Source organism: Watersipora subatra, chromosome 2, assembly GCF_963576615.1.
Source record: "Watersipora subatra chromosome 2, tzWatSuba1.1, whole genome shotgun sequence".
Lineage (NCBI taxonomy): Eukaryota > Metazoa > Bryozoa > Gymnolaemata > Cheilostomatida > Watersiporidae > Watersipora > Watersipora subatra.
The window spans coordinates 64,344,492-64,371,251 of NC_088709.1; the positions used below are offsets into that span (position 1 = coordinate 64,344,492).

Consider the following 26,760-nt stretch of genomic DNA (forward strand, 5'->3'; position numbering starts at 1 on the left):
GATAGTGATCAAATATAAAAAAAACATTGTCCAATATGGACACTTAAACCAAGCATCAAGAGCCATGTACAGAAATAAATATGGAGAGCAACATTGAAGAGGGCATGCGCAATCTGATACAGAAGAAATAGGCCAGATGTGACCTACAACACAGATCACAATCATTGACAGCGACAATCGTGACAGACTTAATAAACAAATAAGGGCTCAGCAGGAGACACCTGAAGGCGTACAGGAGAAATCTAAAGGACAGACAAAGAGAGACATGACTGAGCAAGCAGCAAATATTACATTAGGTTGCTGTTGCTGAGAGGACATGTTAGTGACGGTGTACTTCCTGTGCGTCTCCGTGACAACCGTGCGCCGTTCACTGTCAATCTGTATCGAACATAGTTAAATATCGATGTGAACAACTGAAATAAACATTAGACTACAACAAAGATTTGAAATGCATCAGCTCCCAAGTCCCATAAGTCCCAAACTGGAAGCACAAATAAGTGATTACAAATGAACCAAATAAGAAATTTTGAAAAGATTAGATAGCCATTCCGTCATACATGCATTTCACACATATGAATCTGATCGACAGAGTGTTAGCTAAACTGATAATCATCTGTATGTACAGGTGCAAGCTGATCAGGTTACCAGCTGACCTTTCGCTGACTCTGTAAGACAATAAATAGACCAACCGAAGCCCAGTTAGTAAAGAACCTATATTCAGTGCGAGAGATTGAAACTCCAACGAATGAGCAGACTGAGCACATGCAAGAAATAAGAACCGCCCAAACCGCAGATAGAGAGCTCGAGCTATACCTCTGTAGAAGTGTTAGGTTGTGATAGCGGATTTTGCTGCGCCAGCTGATATTGCTGGTTTTGCTGCGCCAGCTGATATTGCTGGTTTTGCTGGTTCGGCTGGTTTTGTTGATATGGCTGGTTCGGCTGGTTTTGTTGATACGGCTGGTTTTGCTGGTTCGGCTGATTTGGTTGATACGGCTGATTTTGCAGGTTTTGCTGATATTGTTGATTTTGTTGATTATAAGAAGAAGAAGAAGATGTTGTACTGTCTATCTCAGGCCGAAGCTGGTCCTTACCTAAGGCCTGTTGTATTCATAATCAGTATTACGCTAAAGTTTAAAAGGATACTACACAACTAAACCCGACCTTTGGCTGTTGAATCCACAAGTTTAAACCTTTTCACAAAGTTGCTTGCTCTTATGACTATTAGCTTGCATCATATTTATCAAAAGTTTGAAAGTAACATAAAAATAAACTAATCAGTTTTCATTTAGCTTCCAAATTCAAAACTTGCTCATGATGAGAAAAGGATTTGCAGATTTTTCAAAATTTGGTAAATGTTTCACCTTTCGGTTTCAGCTGGTTTCACTTCTGTTTAAAGCATTTTACAATATTCGGAGTGCCATGACTATGTAGCATGTGTAAAAGAAAGCCTCGTGTGTTGCTAGACTATCTGACACACTCAAACAGGTGATCAGTGCTTAACTGTATTCATCAGAATTCAAGATAGCCTTAGAGATACGTAGGTGGACACAACCTCAGAGATACGCAGGTGGAAACAACTAAAAGTATCAAATCTTACCTCGACTATAAATTGCCCTCCAGGTATTTCAACACCACCAAACTTCAGGTTCACCTCATAGCTTCCTGTAACACAGTTTGTCCCATTAATCCTCTCAGTTGTCTCCTCTATCTTATACCACTTGTATATTTTATTCAAGTGATTAGTCATAATAAAGTGTGTCATTTTAAAGCCAGTCTCAAGAGAGTCATTCTATGCAAGTGGTAATTTTACCGACATCTATATAGTGTAGAACAGCTGATAGCAAACCCTCAACTGAGCAGCACTTTGTGAATTACAACGAGCCGCAATACTTATCCTTTTACAATAAGCATACAATTTTCTCAGGAGTTATCCCTCCATGATTTTATCAGCGTGGATTAATTTCTGTGCAATTTGTGTGGGTTTCATTTTCATGATACTTAAAGTAGAGATCACTCAGAACCTCTAAACAGGAGCACAACATAATTATTATAATTATAATTAATATAATATAATAATTATACATGTAATTAATTATTATATTTATTATATTATAATAATTATCATTATTATAAATATTTTTGTGATTAATACTTATATTCATAATTATTCATCACAAAATAATTATTATTTTTCCCTAGTTTTTAGTTATATTGACTCTAAACTATATCAAATAATAATAAAATAACAATTATAAATTAAATGTATTAAAAATAATAAAAGGTGTTTAAACAAATCCATTTTGCAGTTTCATGATAAATTTAATAAATTAAACAATAAATTTGTTTATTATTTAAATCATTATATAATAAATTTAATAAATAAAAATAATAAAAACTGTCAAAATGAAGTGATTTTACAGTTTTATTTTGAAAATCAAATTGCTAGTGGCACTGACCTCATCAGTGGCAATCATTTACAGGATTAGAGGGATTTTTAGCAGTCAACTCAACAAAAATAATTTGGCTTGTTATTCAGCGAGTGCACATTTTCCCTTATTAGTGTCACTGTGTGGCTGCTTTGTTAACCAGTTTGACTTTTAAATAAGTAATTTTAAGCAGAAAGCAAACGTGTCAAGCAAAAATTCATTTGTAATATAGGTTATTCCGCGATGAATTCTATTGGCCAGCACTGAAAGTTAATAAATACATAGCAATTCATTAGAGAAAACACATGATTTGCTTACTAGACTGCATAGTAATTTTCTCAAGAGATATACATGTAAACAGGAAAGTCGTGTCAAAGTTGCTTTACTGTTTCGATGCACAGTACACGATAGAATTTTGGTACAAAACAATAAATAGCACATTTATCACATTTTATTTAATGGAAATAGCTGAGTATCTAATCTAGTTTTAGAAAATATCAGATTTCAAACAACAAGAAATTCAAACAAAACACTCAAGTTAATTCAAACAAAAATTCAGAATGCTAACATCCTGGAGAGAAGTTGACGAAACTCGATAAAGCAGCTCAGTTGTCAGCTGTCACTCTCTTGTTGTCTTTAGCATTTAACCGTTGTATACAGATGTGTAATCTAAAATACTAACTGTAGTTTGTGTTTTAGGTAGCGTATTAGTGTACCATCTTATTTGTATCAGAATAAAATACACAAACCATTTCCAGAACTTTTTATTTTACACAAAAGTTTTAGAAGCTGAGGCTGAGGTATGAAGTTGCTACAAATATGATAATACATTCTCCAGCCTAGAGCACTCTAATAATTGAGTACTCCAGCATCGGGTATTCTATTAATAGAGTACTCCAGCCTAGGGTATTTTATTAATAGAATACTCCAGCCTTGGGTATTCTATTAATAGATTACTCTAGCCTCGGGTATTTTATTAATAGAGTCATCCGGCTTAGGGTATTCTATTAATAGAGTACTCCAGCCTCAGGTATTCTATTAATAGAGTACTCCAGCCTAAGGTGTTCTATTAATAGAATACTCCAGCCTCGGGTATTCTATTAATAGAATACTCCAGCCTCGGGTATTCTATTAATAGAGTAATCATGAAAAATTTATTGCGCTTAATATATTACTTTGTCTCGTAATACGCTTGTGATGGAGAAAAATAATGCAAAGGGTTTGAAAAAGTAATTTTTATTCTTGAAATAGATCAATATTATTTACCCTGGCAGTCTAGTGTGCCACGGATTGTCGCCTTTTCAAGATCAGGTGTGCCGATAAAGCACAAAGAATAAGTGTGCACAATTATTCTTAAATACCAGAAGGTAGTTAATGGGCCGCAAGTAGTAAAGTGTAGATTTACCAAGCTGAGTGTCATACGTTCTCGTCCCTTTGAAAACCTACTAATCTCTAGCCATGGCTTCAGATAGACGAACAGACAGCCAAACACTGTTTTTAATATAGTAAAGATTGTTTGTTATGGGAAAAACCATGTTGAACCTCTAACATATCACTGTTTGAATATCCTTAAATAATCGCAATCCTTTGGACTGTGGCTAAGAGCCAAGGTTGGCCTATAATATAACAAAACTAAAATACAATGATTATGACAGAAAGAACATATTCATGAATCTCTTACCTGGATGCCTGGGTGTGTAGAAGATAGATACAGTACCATCATTGTTATCTTCAATGTCCACATCGGCAGGTTGACCAGATGGAGATGCGATGCGTGCAGTCACATTTCCTGGGCCAGCTCTTGACTTATCAACATTTATCACGCACTCGTCTCCAACAACCACGCGTCGCTTGGCATCTGTCCAAACAGGAAGCAGTAGAACCAAGCATTAGCGTTACGTTTCGACTAGTTCTGACTAGTTAGAACTAGTCTGAACTGGTTCCAATTAGTCAGAACTGGTTCCAACTAGTCAGAACTGGTTTCAACTAGTCAGAACTGGTTTAAACTAGTCAGAACTAGTCAAAATAATATTAGTCATTAGTCTAGTAGAATGAGTAAACCAAATAGCCTAATCAGTACTCAGCTGCTTTTTATAAATCAAATACCGATCAGGAAATTTCCTACATGCAAATGGAGGTTTCAATGCAAAGGAGCATTATTGCTGCTACATTACGAAACACAGTTAAAACATACCGCTGACATGGCAGCTGGCAGCATTTCCAGAAGGTCTTGTGTGAACCTGGAAAGGTGAGCCAGGCACAGGACGTCCTCCGTACTTGACCTTAGCCTGATACACCCCACACTCATCAGGAGTGTATGCTACGGTCACAGTAGCATCATGGTTATCCGTGATGTTAGGTCTAAGGAAAGTGCCGTCGGGTGCCTTTAAAGTAAATATAACTGCTGTCATCAGTGCATCTACTAGATAATAATGAAGCTACATTTGAAAGGGTTTTTATATATTTGGAAAGTTTTAGTAAATAGTAGTTTGAGTGGAAAAGGTGAAGCCACCTTTAGATATATTTACGATCTGATCACAGTAGATTCAGAGCCGTCTAGAGACCAGGAATTTAGACTTCAATATTGTCTATAACTTTAGAATAGAATATTTATAGGCATGTCCATATAAAAAACAAAATTGTAGCCCAATGGTATTAGTATTATTATTATTATTATTATTATTATTACTACTATTAATATTACTAATATTATTATTACTACTATTATTACTATTATTATTACTAGTATTATTACTACTACTATTATTATTATTATTACTAGTATTATTATTACTACTATTATTCTTACTACTATTATTATTACTACTATTATTCTTACTACTATTATTACTACTACTATTATTATTATTACTAGTATTATTATTACTACTATTATTATTACTAATATTATTATTACTACTATTATTATTATTACTACTATTATTATTACTACTATTATCACTATTATTATTACTAGTATTATTATTATTACTATTATTATTATTACTACTATTATTACTACTATTATTATTATTACTATTATTATTATTACTATTATTATTACTACTATTATTATTATTACTATCATTATTACTACTACTATTATTATTACTACTATTATTACCACTATTATTATTACCAATATTATTATCATTATTACTACTATTATCATTATTGTTTATCACTCAACATTCTGAATATTCTTGTCTAATGGTCAGATCAAACTCCGTGGGTGGTCTCAATGACATGACTTAGATGACTTCATCGTAATTACCTAATCTTGATGACCTCATCTCGAAGACCAATAGCGACAGCTTAACAGTCACAAGTTAACACCTTAATTTAAAGTTTCAGTTTACTAGTTCAGTTACAGAGCCTAAAGAGAGGAATTTTAGCCAGAATAGGCTAATTGTGGTTGCATTGAGTTAGTTACGATAGTACAAGTGGAACAGTAGTCAAAAAATATTTTTTAAATTTCATATCATTTTGTTCTCACATATCGTATTTTCAAAAATGTATCTGTTATTTGCTAAAATGATTACATTTAGAAATAGTGTTCAAATGTTCATGAATACTTTTAAAATTTGTAGGTTTGTTGCATTTTTTACTTTATGCAGGTTTCACAATCTATAATAATTAAAGCAGTTGTCTTCCCTTACACCACTATTATAACTACGCTCAAGTTTGCCAAATTTTCTCTTTGCTGCAAGCTCGAACAGTCAGAGGATACATTGATTATCAATAATATTTAGCAAGGTTCCAACCTACCTGTACAGCAATGTCAAGATCGGCATCACCTGCCTCAGTAGTGTCAACTAAGAATGAGGTTGGCAGACTGGCCGGTATTCCATTCTCAACTCCTGGCCCAGACACAACCACTTTGGATGCGTCAAACACAGGTAGTATCTTCTGCTTTACTGGGCTGTTAATAGACAGACAGCACATAGGGAGGATTTAATTAATTGCAAATTAAATGAGGCAACATTTATTGAAAAAAAATTATTTTTGCTGTTTATTCTTCTTAGGTTTTAGATTTTAAACTTTCTATACAAGAAGACAATAGTGAAATATTAGTCCACAAAAATGTTTCTGTTGGGACTCTCTTGAAATCTTTGTGGTACTTCTGTTCATTGGTGAGCAAGATATTGATTAATAGCTTATTAACACAATAATATATTAGTAATACAACAATATATTATTAGTATAATATGCTGCAGATTCAAGTCTTTATTATTGTAGTTTGTTAATTATGATAGCCATTTTGAAAACTAAGAAAAATAAAGAGGGTTTAAATTTCTCATTTTACGCCGGTCTAGTTTTTCTAGAATAATAGTTTTTCTAAGTATACCTATCTGACAAAAAGGTTTTTGCTACAAAACTTCACGCCAATGACTAAAAGTTTTTGCAGTTCAGATGTACTCTACGGCAAAAAGACACTAGTGAGTTTATTTGACAAAGTGCACCTGCTAAAGGATATCAACTATTTGCCTGGGTGGTACTTGCCATGTCAATTATCTCACCTGTTAGGTATATGCTGTCCAGCATATTTGACATCCAAGTTGCATAGCCCTTCCTCAGCAGGATAGTATGTGCACTGATAGACTCCTTGCTGTACAGGCAAAATCTCTGCAGGGCGCCTGTGTCCTCTTCCATCATCATAAGTTACCTTGAAAGATTTTTCTCACATTATGAACTGGGTCTTAATCTTATTACAAAGCAAAATATCTCAGTAAACGTATTTTTGATTTGGTCAAGTTATTTCCTATAACAATAGTTTATCTTTAAACATTTTTGAGAGTCCCTAATATTCTTGAAGAATGTGGGTAGCCTATATATTATATATATTACTTTATTGGCAATAATTTGAATGCAAACAGAAATGTTTTCCAAATTATGCCATAAAAGAATGACAAAAAGGGGCAACAGTTAGTCAGTTAAGTTAAATAAATGGTTTGACATAAAATGTTTAAAATACCTTTCCGTACTATGAGAATGGATATTAGCTGAAAAATTGTTTAAGCAGCTAACAATGATATTTTCAAAATAATTGTTAATTGTTAACATATCAGTGAGTGCAATGAGCTTTTATTCAACAATGCTAAATATAGATATAAAATAAAAATATGTCTTAAAATTTAGGATGAAAATTTTTTTGAAAATTCCAACAAATTGCAAAGAAGGACACAGGCTATAATATCATCGCAAGTTAATTGAAAGCAATAGATATCAACTGGTAGAGATATTTCTCAGATTTCCGATGCATTAAGAGATCTTTGACAAGTTAGAGGTAAGTTGCCACATTTATTGCATTAAAAATGAATAATATGTTTAAAAAGAGGGCAAAATATAGGCGAAATTTGCTTCGCCCGAAATAGGACTAAAATTATCATCCGAAAATCCTGATGATCCATTTGAAAAATGGACCGCCAGCCTCTATTTGAACGCTGCCTCCAAATGACCGCCACCATAGAGGAAAGGTTGAAAAATAGAGCGCCATAGCGTTCATCTAGAGGTTTTATGGTATGCTTGAATATGATTTAAACGTGCAATTAGTCGAAATGCTCATTTTTGCAACAAAAAAAGTTATTAGTAACGCATCTTGGTGTTAGATTATAATAAATGTATTTGGTTGAAATAACTTGCCGTCTACATAATTATTGTGATATATTTCTACCTCAAGAGGTCCTTGTCCAGCCTGAGTGCAATCTACAGTAAATGTAGCTGGCAGGGTAGCCCTCACGCCTTCAGGGTTGAGTCCCGGTCCGTACATACGACATTTGGTTGGATCTAAGGCATCTTCTATCGGTACTTTGAATGGAGAGCCTAAAATACAATATGCCAAACATATAATATATAAAACATAAAAATAACTAGTATTCTATTTATTATGCTCTCCTGAGTGAACACTCCAGTTGCAATGTTTAGTTAAACCCATATATTTCAACAGCTATAAAGTTCAGGCTGGTGGAGTAGTCCTGTAATTCGAGAGAATCGACATAGCAGCTACTTTGAGTTGGGTACCCTTCCTTCCATTCTTACTGAGGTGAAATCAGTGAGTGATGAATTTAACTACAAATCTTTTCCTACTTTTGCTTTTTCCCACTATTAATGCTCGACATCTAAACATCAACGCAGATACATTGAAAAAGTTTGCAGCTGTTAAACTTTCCCGGTATTGTGCCGGCCATCGACGACAGCCTGTTACACAATGTGAACCATTCCGGCGATAGAAATTTGCGGTCGCGGATAGCATGATTTATTTATTTCCGTTTATGATAGTTGCTGCGAGACTAGTATTTGAGTCGAGCGCGAGAAAACAAAAAGGTTTCGTCACGAAATATTAAAAAGAAAAATGAGAACACTATGTCACGGAGTATTTGCTGATGTAATTGCGGATGAGTATGTGATAGTGTGAACATCGTTATCATCGATGATCACCTGAGTATTGTGGCATCAACTCCGAAATACAGGATGTAGTGTGAACCAGCCTTAAGGACTGTAAATTGTTCCATCAATGTAGACTAGCACAAAGAGAGAAATTAGAAAAGAAAGAATCAGTTGGTATTTTTGGAACCTACCTGGTACATTCTGATCAGCAAATTTTACAGAGATGTCATATGGTCCTGCTTTGGTTGGCAGGTACTCTACAGAGCAGGTGCCATCATGGTTATCTTTGCAGGTTACCACTGCCTTGCTCGGACCTAAAATATGCCATACGATAAAGTATATTTATATATTATACAAAATTTTGAACCGTATGTTGCTGATTGTATACTACACAGATTGTGTAAAAAGTTATTACAAAAAATATATTGTGAAATAAAATGCATATTACAATGTACGTGATATGAAATTAATATGGTGGGTGCCTCATAGATAGAGTATCTACCATGCATTAAAAGGTGCGTTGAATGTCACAAAATAGGGTAGGACCTTTCATTTTGGAAAATTCAAAATGGCAAGTCAAATATGGTAAAGCAGGTCAATCCTTCGTCTTTTCGTGACATCATTTTATCATTGTCGGCCATCTTTATAGACAATTTTATCGTTAAAACACGAAGCTTTTTCAGTGAATTTTTGAAAACGATGCTTTTGTTTGCATTTTTTTATAATAGGATCAAAACAACACCAAAAAGTACTATTAAATAAAAGAAAAACGATCGTTTCTTACAAATATGGCGACTTTTTCGTGAACGAGTGTATGTGCAAACAGCTTGATGACATAAAAAAAACGATGGATTGTTTTTAGTTTTAACAAACATGATATGCATGATAACGTATGCAATGTAATCGGCAGTCGAAAACATTAAAAATGCAGAATGATGATGGGCAGTAGTTATCATAAAATGGCTGATAATGTGGTCAGTGCAAGCTTATTAAAGGTCTTGACTGTAAAATGATCAAACTTAAAAAGCTATTAATGAGATTCGTCTCCCTTGAAAATGTCTTTAGTTTTTATTAATAGCCCTTGCTATACTCTCTGAGCAGGCATATATTTACATTCATAGTTAAGTACCATATTTTGGAGCATTTGTTTTTCATTATATTATAATTTCTCTTTTAAATTTGAAAGTTAATTGGAAAAGATAAGCTTGTGTTTTATTTGTATTTTATGATGGTTCATGTAGTCTTCCGTATCCCATTTATCTGCTGTTCAACTTTTACCTTCAACTGCTAGAGAAAGGCTGCCTTGCCCAGCTCCCTTGGTTTCAATGGTAAAGGTTTGGGGTTGGTTGGTAATGCCTTTCTCCAGTCCAGGGCCATAAGCTTTGACTCGGTTGGGATCATTTCCAGGGCTCACATTCACTCCGAATGGGCTTTGGGGTATGGGCAGACCTTCGTATGTAACGTCTATTTTGTGAGGACCTGAAGATGGTAATGAACATTTAAGTTACAGTCAAACCTCTACTTACAAGTACAATCAAACCTATACTTACAAGTACAGTTAAACCTCTACTTACAAGTACAGTCAAATCTTTACTTACAACTTACAGTCAAACCTCTACTTACAAGTTACAGTCAAGCTTATACTTACAAGTACAGTCAAACTTATACTTACAAGTACAGTTAAACCTATACTTACAAGTACAGTCAAACTTATACTTACAAGTACAGTCAAACCTCTACATACAAGTACAGTCAAACCTCTACATACAAGTACAGTCAAACCTCTATTTACAAGTACAGTCAAACCTATACTTCCAAGTACAGTTAAACCTCTTCTTACAAATACAGTCAAACCTTGACATACAAGCCTAATGCGTTCTGGGACCGAGCGCGCATGTCGATTCTATGAAAGAAAGCATCAAATTGCGAAGCATATTTAGCATGTCATATTGTTGTGAAACCATCTACTCAGGAGATGGTGGGCAAGATACATCTTTAAAAATCCTTAAACAAATTATGATCATCTAAAAATACTTTCACAAAAAATCTGTTAAAAATAATTATTAGACTAAATTCCTACCAATCGACCAATAGACTCAATCATTCTATGCGTACATTATGTTAATCCGTTTGAAGCCGAGATAACAACTTCTGTAAAGTACTTTTTTTAACATTTTACACCATAAACTGTACTTATGTGTAGAGTTTATGGTGTAAAATTTGCCAGTTTGTCAATTTTGAGGACTCCTCACTTTCTGGAGGAGGTAACTTTGCCACATTGTCTTTGACAGTAGCAAGTTCCTACCTTGCTCAAAGGGTGCATACGCAACATGGTATGTGCCATCGCCATTAGGGGTGACAGCTGTATCATTTTTAGTGCCTGAAGGGTTGGTGATGACAGCGCGCACTTTTCCTGCGCAAGAAGGCGTGACAGACCTTGCATCAACAGTAAAGTCCGTTGTAGAGTCCAGGAAAACTCCTGAAACATATTTCAAACTGCTGAACAAGATGCTACGGTAAATGAACAGACACAATTATAAAAACCGGAGCACAAAAACTGAATGCTTATTCATCCTGATCTTGTTTTAGCAGAAGTACTTTTGAGAGAGATTTTAGTGTTCTGGTCTTTAGCTATGAATGCATTAGAGTTTTTCATCTATAAAGCCTTTGCTCCATGAGAATGTACATTAGGCAGAAAAATTTATAATTTGTAATCGAGGTACAACTAGCTACATATAAGCCAACGAGAGGCTAGAGGTAAGACATTGACCTTGCTAATGTATGGGTATCAGCATCTATGAGCTCATGTGATCAGACTAAGCAATACTTCCAATTCTGACATAGCTACTAATCAAAACTAAAACAGAATTTATGGCTAAAAGTTAACCTAGGCGAAAAGCAGGTCAAAGAAAACTTCATTTCTTTGTTCATCTCACTATTACCAAAAAAACACAATCGTTTCACTGATATAAATAATTTAACAGCAGCCTAGCAATAAAAATTCAGATAATTCAATTATGCATAGCTTCAGTCCTCTGCAATAACTTGGACAGTGCAACAGACACCTGCAGGTAGTAGGAAACCTAGGCAAGCACACTTCTTGAGCGATGGCAAGCAGAACAAAAAGTTTTCGTTGCGCTCATGCAGACCTACCAACTAACCAAATGTAAGAAAACAAGTTGCGAGGTAATGAAAATATTCACACTCACACTCTTGTACGGCAGAAAAGAAACAGAAACAAGGATTGTTTCAAGCACGGCATGGCTGATCTGTTTAGTAACGACTGCATGCTCATCCTGCCCGACCAATATCTAAACAAACTGACTAATAAAACGACTGCATGCTCAGACAGATGATTGGATGAACACGAGCAAGCATTCCTGCGGGCCACCAAAGCCAATCATACCATTGGGCTGTAGTCCGGGGCCGTACGCAGTCACCCCACTAACATCTATTATGACTCCAGGTTGGATCTTAGCCGTATATGGAGAGCCTGGAATGGGCTCATTGCAGTACGAGATGGTGATAGTGTAATCTCCTGCCTCAGTGGGGTAATAGGTCACCTGGCATGTGCCGTCTCCTAGGTCACGCGCTTCCATCTTTGCTTCTATTGGCCCCTCGATAGTGAGTCCAAGAGCTCCTGGTCCAGCCTCTTTCGTGTCAATGGTAAACTCAGCCGGTTTGGTAGTTATTCCCCTATAGAGCCCCTCACCGTAAGCCTTTACATTGCCAGCATTGGGTTTCTGCTGTACTTGCGCCTTTTGCTTGGGGGCCACTTGGGGTGCTTGTACAGGTCTTTCCTCAACCGGTTGGTATGCCGCTGTTTTAAATGGGCTGCCTGGAATTTCCACTCCTCCAAACGAGACATGAACATCATGCGGCCCCGCTTCTCGAGGGATGAAGGTAACATTGTGTCCATCTGGGTTCTCTTCAACCATTGGTAGAACGGTTCTTCCAGCCGGCGATTTTACGTTCACTGTGACGGGAGCCTTTCCGGCGCCGTGGTTCTGCACTTGAAACTCAGTTGGAGAGTTAATGGGGACGTCTGTTTAGGGAGGAGAGTATAGTTAATGTGCTGCTAAGGTGTACAACATGGCAAACTGCCCTGCTTTGCTGCACACACATGACTAATATATGGCTATGCAAAGTCTGGGTAAATCTATGGGTAAATCTATAAAAATATCGGTAGGCGAGGTACACAGCAACAAAGGGAACTATGCCATAAAAATTGCTGTCTATGATTGTGACTAACAACTTCCTCATAAGGGTGAATATCTTTCCGCAACCTTTGCCTTCATAAAGTTTTTTTCTCATCAAAAAGCTGTTTAACCTAACTTGAAAAATTGACCACTTTTTTGATTGTCAATAGTTGTAAAACTGTCTTTATAGTCAGTACAGAATTTTAGTTATGTGCATAATTAAGTTAATAGCATTTATACAGTGTACACACTTCCATAAAGCAAAAGGTACTAAGTATATTTTTAAATATATCTACTTAAAATAACAATGGCATAAAAGTTCTTCCTGTATGAGTTGCGCTAAAAAGTCAAATAATGTTTGCTTATGTATTTAGCATAGCCGAGTTTTAGTGCTAAATAAGTATTTTGCAAAAGTTGTCTACTCATGAATGTAATAGCTCGATGGTTACCAAAACTAAACTCAGCAAAAAGTCTACTCGTTCAAATCAACAATGGAGCTCACCAAAACTACCAACAGTAAGGTATGGTGCTGGTCAGACGAGTGTGGGTCTTCTACAGAACAGCATACTGTGTCTATGAGAATGTAGGAAAGGAGGCTATATAGGGAAACACCCAATTACTCACTATGCAGATATGAAGCAATACTCACTTGGCTCGAGCCCGCTGACCTTAATCTTACTGACATCAATATTAGGTTCAACGTTGACTTTATAAGGACTCGTTGGAATCTCCTGATCACCAAACAAGATGTTTGCCGTGTACCATCCAACAGACTTCGGTTCATACTCTATTCTGTAATATGAAACGGATAAGTTGATTGGCTAGCTTGATTTTGTGAATTGGAATAGATCCCGTAAAAATCTAATTGAAAGCTGCCTCCATTTGACGGCCACTTCTATTTGATCACCACTTTAGGAGACGGGTTGAAAAATAGAACGTCACCCTTTAATTGACCGCCACCTCCATTTGACTACCACTTTGAGATTCTTTGATGTTTTCAAACCCATAATAGAAAGTGATCAGTGGGAAAGTGTCCACAAAACAGTACTAATAATTACTTGGTTACATCAATAACAATTAATTCTTTTATGGCTGGTGTTCGTACCGAAGTCTGTTTTTTAACTCCAAAGTTTTTCCTCTAAAACTTGAAAAGCAACGCCATAGAAATAATTAATAACTGTACCAGGCAAATAGTAGTTCCTTGTTTAACGCAGTTTTAATACTTTGATGTATGTGAAAAATGGTTTACATTTACGATGGTATATGAACGACTAGCTTTAGGCTAAAAGTTGTGCTTAACGCCAATGGGGCTAAAATTGGGCATCTGGACACAACTGGCCAAGCAAACGATGCAAGTATTTTTGTTTCAAAAATGTTAATTTCTGTTTCTGCATGTATTATAAGTTTGGTTTGTTTATGGCACTTGTTCTTAAGTATATATTTGTAGGATTTGATACACTATTATTTTATACTTTATAAATTTGCAGATTTGTAACATATTATTTAATAGCATCATTGTGGTTATCTTAACTCGGCTTACAATGGATCGACGCTCGTAACTCCTCTTCTATTGCACATAAAAAGCCAGTTTTAGCTGCAAACTCTAGCAAACATATCAATGAGTCCAATGAGATTTTATGCAACATTGTTAAATTTAGTTATAGTATAAAAATATGCTTGCAAATTTAGAATGAAATAAAAATTGAAAGCTCCAACAAACTGCAAAGCATGGCATCAGCTATAATATCATTGAAGATTACCTAGTTGCATGCAGTAGATATCAACTGGTAGAGATATTTCTCGATTTCCCAATGTTGACCAGTTGGAGGTAAGTTAGCAGATTTCTTGCATCTACAAGGCTAAATGTCGCTTTGCCTGAAGCAAAATATAGGCGACATTCGCTTTACCCGTAAAAGGGTTAAATTTAGCTTCCCAAATTCTGGTGAGCTATTTGAAAAATACGCTAGCCTCTAATTGAACGCCACCTCTATTTGACCGCCACTATAGTGGAAAAGTTGAAAAATACAGCGCCATGGCGTTCAAATAGAGGTTTCATGGTAAGTTTGTTGGTTAACTTGATTTGGTGATTTGGAACAGATAAGTCTGCTGGCTAATTGGAGTTTTGTGATTTGGAACAAATAAGTTCATTGGTTAACTTGATTCTGTAATATAGTACAGGTAAGCTTGTTGGCTACTTTGATTTTGTCATACAGAAGGTATGAGGTTGTTACCTGACAACCATTCTTCAAGAATACGCTAAGAAGCTTCCAGAAAGAATTTGTGGTTATAAATATATTTGTCTCACCATAGAATTAGTATATATATATATATATATATATATATATATATATATATATATATATATAATTACCGACCAATGAAAAAAACAAAAAATTTATATTCTCCAGGAAATGAATTCTCAAACCTGAATTTATGTCATAAAATAGAATGATTAAGTCTATTGGCCAGACTTGTTTTACCAGAATTTTCTAATAGTTTCTAGAAAATTTTTTTTACTAATGCATAAAACTTGCACTGCCAATCGTAGGAATGTAGTGAAGTTATCTCCCTTAAGATTGAATTTCTATTTCAATTTAAAAACATGAAAATTCAATATTAAAAATAGTTGCAACTAATAAGATCACTTATGAGGATTTATTTAAAAAGAAAGAACATGTGGCTATTAGCTATAGACGGTCTAGTCTGTTAATAATATTTTTTCCTAAAGCTGATGTTTGGCTTTCTCATAATTTAACGCTGTCATAGCTGACAAAAAACTGCCTAAAAATTCACTTTTAGCAGTAAACCACAACCGCAGGAGGGTTTAACAGATGTCCCTGTCAAATGTACTTTCGGATTTTCTATAAGATAGCAACAATAACAAAATGGAAAAGGTCAGTAGTTATGTTCTCTCTACACTCACCTAAATAGACCTTCACCGTTGTCAGCCGCCTGTACTGGCACGTCTAGACCCCTCTCGTCACACAAAGAGATAGCCACGTCTCCGGGTCCTGCAGCTGAGCAGTCCACAAAGAAGTGGGTTGGCTGAAAGGTCTTGACTGGTCCATCAATGCCTGGACCAAAGACCTTGACATTCTCTGGTTTGCTGGGCTCCTCAACATAGACCTGGTAAAGCAGCTAAATGATTAGATATCTGTGGGATATCTATCAAAAAATATGGCTGTACAATATACTATTATCACCAATACTGTATGCAATTGTACACAATAGTGTATACAATATTATATACAATTGTATACAGTATTGTATACAATAGTACACATTATTGTATACAATTGCATACAGTACTGTATAAAATTGTATGCATTACTGTATACAAATGTATACAATACTGTATACAATTGTATACAAGTTTATACAGTATAGTATGCAATTGTATACAATATTGTGTACAATTGTACACATTACTGTATACGATTGTGAACAATACTGTATACAATTATATACAATTCTGTATACAATTACATGTGTATATACAATATACCAGTTTTTGATATTCATATAATACATGATACACAATAATGTGTCTGACAAGATTGCATAAAAGTAACTTTTCGGAAATCATTTGAAAGGAATTTTTTATTGTATTGCCAAAGTAAAGCAATAGATCTTACAGGACCAAAATTGAAACACCAAAATCTTAAAACTAAAGGTAAATGACATCTAGTTTGAGACTATGATATGTTTATTAACAAGCAGTAATACTCTCTTAGTAGATATACTAACCCTGTAAGGGCTCTTGGGTATGTTGACACCACCATAGGAGATGATAATTGTGTGCTTTATGGGCTTTTTGGGTAGATATTGGCAGCTGAAGGTGCCATCTCTGTTGTCCCTCATCTGTATGTCTACCTTTTCTCCTGGCATCATAGAACAGGTGCCATGTGAGAAGTTATATCAGAGAGGCAGCACATGGTTATACTCTACTAAGTATGTCAGTGAATAAATTTCCTCAAATAAATTAACGAGAGAGGAAAAATTACTTTTCTCAAAATACTAGAGCTGAATTCACAATAACTTTAAGGTAACAGTAAAAATTATGAAATGTTTAGAGCATTATGCAACAGTCTAAGGTCAATATGTGCTGCTATAAAAATGAACATGAAAAAAGTAATATTTGGGGCTTTGCATAGTTTTATCTCCCATCACCCTAGCCTACCATCAACATCCTGGCAGGAAACGCTGAGAGGGGCGAGTCCAGCTGCTCGAGTATCCACAGTGAATTGAGCCCACTTATTCTGAACTACTCCGTGTTTTTCTAGCCCAGGACCAAATGCGACAACCTTCAATTAGAGAGGCAGCATCAGTACGTGTTTGGTTTTGTTCAAAGAAAGTCTTTTAAGAAAGTAAAGCAAGAAATGTTTGCCATAATCTATACTAAAGACCTATAACTGTTATAGTGTAGGATTGGTTCAGAAATCTATTGTACTAGCAAATGTTTGTCATAACCTACACTAAGCTTACTACAGAACACTAGACTTTTGAGGGATACACCGCGAATCTTGAAAAAATCTATGCTACTTCGTCGGTGGTGGGCAACTCTGAACCCATTCGAAGCATAGAAAGACATGGAATGAATAAATTCTACAAAAACTTTGGATATGGGAAATAAGCGACATATTGCTGATTGATTTAAAAGTTATTCATAAGTATAAGATTTATAAGTATATTGAAACCAAATTGGTTTTTCTAGCAATCATTTTCACAAGCTATAGCCTTCACCACTTTTATAACTCCTTTAATTGTAACCCAATTATGTTAGGATCACCCAGTTATGATAAGACCATCCAGCTATGTTAGGACTACCTAGCTATGATAGGACCACCCAGCTATGTTAGGACCACCTAGCTATGATAGGACCATCCAGCTATGTTATGACCATCCAGCTATGATAGGACCGCCCAACTATATTAGGACCACCCAGCTGTGATAGGATCATCCAGCTATGTTAGAACCATCCAGCTATGATAGGACCACCCAACTATGTTAGGACCACCCAGCTAGGATTGGACTAGCCTGCTGCGATGGAACCACCCAGCTATGATGGGACCACCCAGCTGTGATACGACTACCCAACTATGGGTGGGACCACTCAGCTAGGATTGGGCAACCCAGCTGTGATAGGACCACCCAACTATGATAGGACCACCCAACTATGATTGGACCACCCAACCATGATAAGACAACCCACCTGTCCAGGGTTGAAGTCTCTGGTAGCAGGAGAAATCTGAGCCATGAATGGTGACTTTGGGATATCCTCATTATTACAGAGCACGTGTACAGCATATTCTCCTGCCACTGTTGGTACGTAGCTTACATCTGCGGAGCCATCTCCTTGGTCCGTGCATTCTATCTTAGCCTGGGAAGGTCCTAAAATATACATTCCCAAAGTGAGCTCTTGATAATACTATTTTACACAGCCTATTGCTTTGATTATACAAGTGTACACTAGCTGGTACATTGATTATACAAGTGTACACTAGCTAGTGCTTTGATAACACATGTGTACACTACCTAATACTCTGGTTATAAAAGTGTGCACTATCTAGTGCTTTGATTATACAAGTGTACGCTATCTAGTGCTTGTACTATACAAGTGTACTCTATGTAATGCTTTGATTGTACAAGTATATGCTAGGTGTTTTGACTATGTAAGTTAACACTAGCTAGTGTTTTGATTGTACAACTGACACTGATAAGGTCCCACATCTTGTATAAGTAGTCGTGGAGTATCTTTACTAGTGACAGTCTGATTCATAGATTGAGTACCTATACATCTAATGAGTATGTCTAATTCATAGACTGAGTACCTACAATGAGTGTGTTTAATTCATAGACTAAGTACTTACAATGAGTATGTCTAATTCATAGACTGAGTTCTTACAATGAGTGTATCTAATTCATAGACTGAGTACCTACAATGAATATATCTAATTCATAGACTTGTACCTACAATGAGTGTGTCTGATTCATAGACTGAGTATCTGTAATGAGTGTGTTTGATTCATAGAATGAGTACCTGTAATGAGTGTGTCTCATTCATAGACTGAGTACCTACAAAGAGTGCTTCTAATTCATAGACTGAGTATCTATAATGAGTATGTCTGATTTAACAAACAAAAACCTTTTAATAAGTAAGCCTGAAGCAAGGGTGTTTTTTAGCTACTGTTAGTTCAGGCTAAGTAATCTCACTGATACCAACTTTATTGCAGTCATGCATATAAAAATATGCTACAGCCTCAATTATATATTGATAGGTTAATTTGACTTGTTTGACAATAACATAAATGTAAAATTACACGCTGTTTTAAATAGGTAGCGTTTTATATCAGATGTGTTATCATTATATTATAATCTAAAATACATTAACCAATCACAGTTATTCCTATTCATTCTTGTTGTTTATTTTCCACTCAAGATTGCTCCTTCATTCATAAATAACAAGAGGTTTATGGCATGTAGGATCAGTTTCATATACAAGTATAATCTAACATCTATAATAAGTCTTGCATTTTCATTATTATAAAACTCATGTTCATAATTATTTTCACATCTAATACATAATTTATTATATTTTATGATCAATTGAGATAAATGTTGACAAGTTAAAAATATTCACAAATTCTGGTTATTATTGCTAAAGAAAGACACGGTAATTCTATAATAATACTAATCATTCAAAGTTAATCCAGGAAAATTTTAACTTATCTAATTTACTTTGAGTTCTCCTAGCTTTCTCTATATGAATATAGATAAAGCCATATTAGTTTAGATAAATATAGATTAACCGAGACCATTCATTACTATTTTTGTTTGCTCAATATTAATACGGATTGATCTAGATATATCAATATCTATATTAACTAATCAATACTTATTTAGATTAAGTTAGTTTGTTACCCTAGGACACTTATGTATTCGCCTCATCTAACTTTCGCGTTTTCGCGGAGTCATCCTCTCGCGAAAATTTCATGAGCGAAACTAAACTATCATAACAAACGAGCGAAAACGCGGAATTAAATAGCTTTGTTCATTGATACTGTAAAATGGAATTTTATAACGACATTTATTTTAACGTTTTTAACGACTACTATAGCATCGTTAAAATATAAACCAACAAAATAATTTGACTGTCAAAATTTATTACCGGGGAACAGAACCTGAGGAATATAATTATGTTTGTTCCACTGCATTTACTTCACATCATTATATTTTCCCACTCATCAGAGTTGCGAAATTAAGTTGCAGCGAAACTTTACTCTGTATGCTACTCACAAAACTAAATACTAGCGAAATATTAGTGTCCTAGGGTAACTTTGTATCTACAATGAATCTCATGTTAAAGTTTGACAAAACTTTAAAGATGCGATTTAGATTAATCTTGCTATTGTGTCTACTATCACTTTTATTAACCACCCTGACCAAAAAGAATGAATGACAAGGTTACTGAACTTTGAATATAACTGTTTAAATAGATGCGTTTGTTTTAAGCAGAAAGGCTTATCACTGGATGATCAGATAATAATAATATAATGCGATGAGACTATCATCTACTGTCTAGTTATCTAATCATAGACTCAATGAAACTATCAACTAATGTTTAATTATCTAATCATAGACTCAATGAAACTATTAACTACCCTCTAGTTATCTAATCATAGGCTCAATGAAACTATTAACTAGTGTCTAGTTAACTAATCAAAGACTCAATGAAACTATTAACTAATGTTTAATTATCTAATCATAGACTCAATGAAACTATCAACTAGTGTCTAGTTATCTAATCATAGACTCGATGAAACTATCAACTAATGTTTAGATGATCAGATAATAATATAATGCGATGAGACTATCATCTACTGTCTAGTTATCTAATCATAGACTCAATGAGACTATCATCTACTGTCTAGTTATCTAATCATAGACTCAATGAGACTATCATCTACTGTCTAGTTATCTAATCATAGACTCAATGAGACTATCATCTACTGTCTAGTTATCTAATCATAGACTCAATGAAACTATCATCTACTGTCTAGTTATCTAATCATAGACTCAATGAGACTATCATCTACTGTCTAGTTATCTAATCATAGACTCAATGAGACTATCATCTACTGTCTAGTTATCTAATCATAGGTTTATAGACAAACCTTCAATAGCAAAACCGAGAGCTCCCGTGTCTCCATTAGTCTCCACAACAAAATCTGCTGGTTTGTTGGCTATACCACCTTCTAAACCAGGTCCATAAGCTCTGATATTGCTCTCTTTATGAGGTCCTACATTGACCTACATGTAAACAAACAGAAATATATTTGTTGATTTTATTTATGATTGGTTATTTGTTGAAAGGGGAAGCTGAGTGGTCACAGTCTAGTAGTTTAGACTGCCTTACCTCTGAACAACAATTTATGGTTTGATTCCCAAAAAAGGCTCCTGATTATGTATATGTATATCTATCTCTATATCTATATATATATATAAATATATATTTCACAAAGTTTGTCGTCTGTCTGTCTTTTTGTCTGTCTGTCCTTCGGTATGTCCAGCTTTAGTTATTAAAATCTTGGAATTAAAATTTCGCATTCTGCTGGATTCGAACTCACGAAGATCACAGCTGCAGGTTGGTAATAGAATTGTCTAGCCACTAGTCTATGCTCACGTCTAGGTTCACAGCTCTTACTGTACACACCTTTTGCTCAATAGCACATGCTAAATGGCGTATTATTTGAAGCCTTATGAATTTTGTTAACTCTATGAAACATGCTGCTTTTTCGTGTTTTTTTGAACTGAAATTTTCTGTTTTTCGTAAGGTTCAATTGCTAAATCCCGGTCAAGGCCAATTCCTTCCACGCGAACAATTGTATTATGTCCGTAGGAAGAGCCTCGACATTCTCTCTCCATTTGGTCAGACAAAGACAGTACGATATCTCATTATTACATTTGTACCTGTATCAAGAGGCACCAGTATCACAGTATTCAAAGTTTTGATGGTTAGCTTCTGCTGGAACAGTAACCTTTTTTATACACACACTTCTATGCACAAATTGTTATTATTAACTCTACATATTCAGGATTTTTATTTTGTTTTCTCAGTTCGTATTAATTGTATCATTACCAAATCCTCTTTTATTGTAATCATAGCAAAACAGACCTAATATAGCTATTACTTGCTAATTATTTCACATTTAAATCTAAACCCTTTTTTAATTGTTTTATTTTTTTCAATGTATTTAACCTGCACAAAACACTTTCCTCATGATATGAAGTTTGAAAGTTAGAATGGTAACTGTTGTTATACGTTGAATAAAAATAAATTTTCTGTGCAAAGACTTTTATTACCCGGGCAATACCGGGCCTTCAACTAGTATATATCCATGTATATACATATAACTAAATAGTGTTTGGTATAACCAAAAGCTGTCGGGGCAGCTATAAGATTGTAGCTGCCTCGACAGCTTTTGGTCATACCAAACACTGTCTTGTTTTAATATACTCACCTCTTAGAGTTTAAAATTCTCTATTCTAACTTGATTACCTTAAAATGATATGTGTATATGTGTATAAATGTGTATATATGTATTTATTAATTTAAATCTATATATATATATATGTTGCCATTCAAACCTGTATTAAAATTAATCTTGATCATAATCAGCAAATATTTGAAATAATCTGCAATTGTTAACCTATTTGGTGCATTATAAACAATGTTGATTTACCACCTTTCAATGTTTGTGAGGACCTGAGGCTATCATGCATTAAACTTTATAACTTTTGTGAAAAACATTGTTTTACCTTAAATGGACTCTTTTGTATGTGTCCAGCGCCATACTGTAAGTTGACGGTATAGATTCCAGGCTGTTTTGGTATGTATGCTGTCTCATACGTATTGGCATTTACAGGTTTAAACGAAAGTGGTTCTTCTCTTCCTGTAAAATCAACCAATGAAATATTTTGTATATAAAATATTTTTAAGTGCCAATATGGGTGGGCAACCACTAAAGCTAGCATGGGAGAAATCTACCAAACGGGGAGATGAGTGTTTCCTCAATGTGATTGTAGAGTTCAACATGAGCTGAATGTCACAGGGGCCAATTAGGTAGAAGGGGAAGCAGCACAGCGAGTAGCCAACCAATCAACTAAGAGAAACTAGTACTCTCATTTGCGCCAACCACAAACCATCAACATAACACAAACCATCAACAGATTTTATAACTGCTAATTGTGGTACTAATGAAACTCGGAGATGGAAGTGGAAATTATGTGACTACAGAGAAAGACAACTCCAATTAATATGAGCAGAAAAGTTACCAAACTGCTTGCTTACCAGGACTGCTTTCTGTTTCTGGAATATAAATACATAACTTTGAATATTTCTAATACTAATCATCGCGATACGTTAGTTTTGATATCGTAATTGTCTCGATATAGCCTATCAGCAGGTGCCCAGGCGTAGCATATATACTATAGAGGAGTTGTTCAGTTCTTTTTGTTAGAAACTAGATTATAAGCTATTCTTGAAACAATGCATGCACCAAAAGAGCTAGCTGATAAAGAATCAAAATTTATCAAAAAACTTGACGATTAACAAAATTTATTTAGCTGAAGCTGGTCTCAATCCTGAACTTGTACCACCCTAGCCAACCAACGGAGGTTTGACAACTCTTGAGAAAATTTATTACAACTTATAACCAAATTTTTAAAAATTATTAAAGAACACTAAAATAAAAATTTGCAAAGCTTCCCAAAAGTTAACGCTGTAAAATATTGTAGGCATTGAAATTTGTTTGAATGACATGAATGGTGAGACAACTCCATATTTTTTACAACTCCACCAACAACACTCAATCTTAAGGAGATTGAGTGTTGTTGGCGGTTCATTAACTAGTTAAGCTAGCCGTACATACAGAAACTTTGTGTTGTCACCTAAATATATGTAACGTATGTAGGCAAACAAAAGTTTATCAATTATACGAATATTAATACAAAAAGTCTTTCATTCATCTGCTGTGTTTTAGGTAGTAACAACCTTTGAATACTGTGGAAAAAAACAACCTAAAGTCGAGGTGCTTACGTGGGCCGACGAGGGTTCCCGTTACTTCTCCATCTCCTGCTCCTTCTGTATGCACCTTGATATCTGCCAAATCTCCAACTCTCACTCCACGAGGCTGAATACCCCGTCCTGTAGCGTAGCATCTTTTTGGTTCTACAGCTAAAATTATGAATATGAGTTACAGTACAATGCTGCTCCTAGTTACCTATGACTTAGCATGACAAGGTCTACAAGTGTAGGAATTATCTTAAGTATATTTGGAAAATACATTTAAACTTTTTAAAAACAAAATATAACCCTAACGAAAAAATGATATAGATGAGAGGCAAGCATATCTCGTGTGTGTTCGATGTTTTGTTGCGTGTAATTTATAGTTGAAACTTAGAAATTAACAAAAACACAAACATAAAGCAAAAGGGATTGCCCGATAGTTGCAGACTAGCAGCAGGACAGCCCCGCTGACAGTTTGCAGAAGAACAGACATTCATGAGCAAGCACCAGTAGCACCAGTAGCTCCACTGTCACCAGCCGCCCACAAGTGATCCGCCAGCATCACTTTCATAACACTTGAAGCCAAGTCATAAAAGACAAATGAGTATTTATTGAATAATTTAGTTGCAGTGCACAACATAGATATTTGACTTTTACTAGTTTTAAAGTATTGTATTTTAAAAACATTGCTTGTCTTTAATCTGATACAGTAGCTGTGATCAATTAACATATTTTAAAAAGCAACATCTTTAAAAACCTTGATGAAATGCATTACTAAAATAATTTATTACAAATAATTATGCATGATGAACTCTTTAATGAAACAGCTTGACCCCGCAGTTAACATGTTTTCACCCCCGGTGAAACAGAAGAGCAATATAATACAGATGCCTTCCCTGTAATCCGATAGCAGAGAATGAACTACTGAAATTAATGGAGATTGACCTGCCATTTGGCAATCCTGAGTGTTAACCACAAATGTTTCATAGTAATTGTGATACCTGAGTCAGAGAAGTTATGATGATAGCAAGTGACCTTGACACTTGGAAAAAATGTGAAAATAACTGGCCTTGTAAAACAGATAAATTTTTTACTATAACACAAATGCAAATGAGCTTTATGCTCTGGTAGACACAATTCGCTTTATTTATATAAATTTAATCAAAAATTCTTGGCAGGAAGTAGCTCATTGAGTTTGGAGGAGTAAGGAATCATCCCACATTCTTCATTGTGATCGTAGTGCATAAAACCACATAGTATAAAGAATCTGCATGCACTAGAACCAAATTAATAGCACCTACATATCTAACAACTTGCTGTCATCAACTGACAAATAGGAGATTGGGATGATTTACAACAATTCCACACTTCTTCTTTGTTAGTGTTTTTAAGTGAAAAATTTTGCTCCTGCATATTTTGGGACATTAATGATTATTTATTAAAATTTTTTATTGTTTTATTAAGAAAACTGGATACATCAAACATTAACTTTTTATATTGAATTTGATTAGTCAAGTGTAAAAAGAAAGCAACTCCCACTTTAGAAATTACTGGTTTAAAGACGTAACTCAGATGCCAACTTGAATTGCGGTGTTTTTAAAAATAATTGATTACAATATTAACATTTATATCCAAATTACCTGAAAATGCACACATTCCACTTTTCACTTATGGAATCGCATAGGATACGAGTGTCACTATAGCAATATATAAACATTACTAAAAATGTTATTCAGACTACATAAATAAATAAAATATAAAATAAAATTCAAAACTGACAGCTCGCTGCAACAGAAGAGTTATAATACGTAAGATCAACTGTATCCGTATTTAAACTGTACAAATAAAAAAGAAAAGACAAAAAGATTTTGCAGGCATCGTCAGTATACATGTAAAAAGTGCCAATACTTTATGATATATTTATGTGTGTGCCATGAGTTTTTCCATAGTTGTGTATTAATATGACCTCCGATTGCACCTGTTCTGGTCATTTGATTACCATGATGGAAAACAAATTTATTTTCATCAACGGCTGGCTGCTCTATTACCCATTATGTGCGTAGATAGTCTGATATTACAAAATGCTCTACATGACCTTATCCTAGTAATTTAAGTGCAATTTAGTAAAGGTTAGTTGTGTACTTACGGGCTGCCACATTCACAGGATAAGGACTGGTAGGTATCTCCTTGCTCGCAAAGAAGATATGCACAGTATATCTGCCGACATGTTTTGGCAAGTACTCAACATAGTAGGTGGTCTCCGTAGAGCGAGCGATCTTTGGCTTGGTGGTGTCCTTTTGTCCATGCGGGTCTATTATTATTATCTCCACATTTCCTGTGCCAGCCCCTAAAATATCCAATTTAGTAGCATTTAGCAGGATTAGCATTTAGTAGGATTTAGCGAATTATAACCATCAAACTTTTAAACCTAAATCTTTTGTTGCAAAGGAATTGTAGACTATATTAAAAAGTTGCTGAAAAAATTAACCTGCCTCAAATGGAAACAGGAATACCAAAACAACTCTTGACGTGTCAATTGGATCAATGATGGGATAACTCCAAAAGCTGGAAAGATTGACTCTTTCACATATTCTATTGTATAGAGTTTACTTCTTTTTTCTATTTTTATGGTAAATTTGATGAATGAAAAATGCTTTATGTACTATGTTTTCCATATCAA

The 26,760-nt window shown here is 34.9% G+C and overlaps 1 protein-coding gene across 1 annotated transcript in view; it reads right to left on the bottom strand.

Moving 5' to 3' along the window:
* The window catches only part of LOC137387188 (filamin-A-like), a 93,219-nt gene that overhangs the window by 46,816 nt on the left and 19,643 nt on the right, over positions 1–26,760 (bottom strand). Inside the window, exons 10-30 of the mRNA XM_068073514.1 lie at positions 26,227–26,427; positions 24,111–24,248; positions 22,832–22,965; positions 21,187–21,322; positions 18,225–18,403; positions 17,193–17,316; positions 16,760–16,893; positions 15,936–16,138; positions 13,662–13,804; positions 12,220–12,858; positions 11,119–11,292; positions 10,092–10,292; positions 9,005–9,127; positions 8,101–8,249; positions 6,947–7,092; positions 6,195–6,348; positions 4,621–4,810; positions 4,108–4,284; positions 1,598–1,662; positions 814–1,098; positions 292–378 (exon numbers count right to left, since the gene is read on the bottom strand). Coding sequence (XP_067929615.1) covers positions 292–378; positions 814–1,098; positions 1,598–1,662; positions 4,108–4,284; positions 4,621–4,810; positions 6,195–6,348; positions 6,947–7,092; positions 8,101–8,249; positions 9,005–9,127; positions 10,092–10,292; positions 11,119–11,292; positions 12,220–12,858; positions 13,662–13,804; positions 15,936–16,138; positions 16,760–16,893; positions 17,193–17,316; positions 18,225–18,403; positions 21,187–21,322; positions 22,832–22,965; positions 24,111–24,248; positions 26,227–26,427 — 3,782 coding nt within the window. The remainder of the gene's footprint in view (positions 1–291; positions 379–813; positions 1,099–1,597; positions 1,663–4,107; positions 4,285–4,620; positions 4,811–6,194; positions 6,349–6,946; positions 7,093–8,100; positions 8,250–9,004; positions 9,128–10,091; positions 10,293–11,118; positions 11,293–12,219; positions 12,859–13,661; positions 13,805–15,935; positions 16,139–16,759; positions 16,894–17,192; positions 17,317–18,224; positions 18,404–21,186; positions 21,323–22,831; positions 22,966–24,110; positions 24,249–26,226; positions 26,428–26,760) is intronic.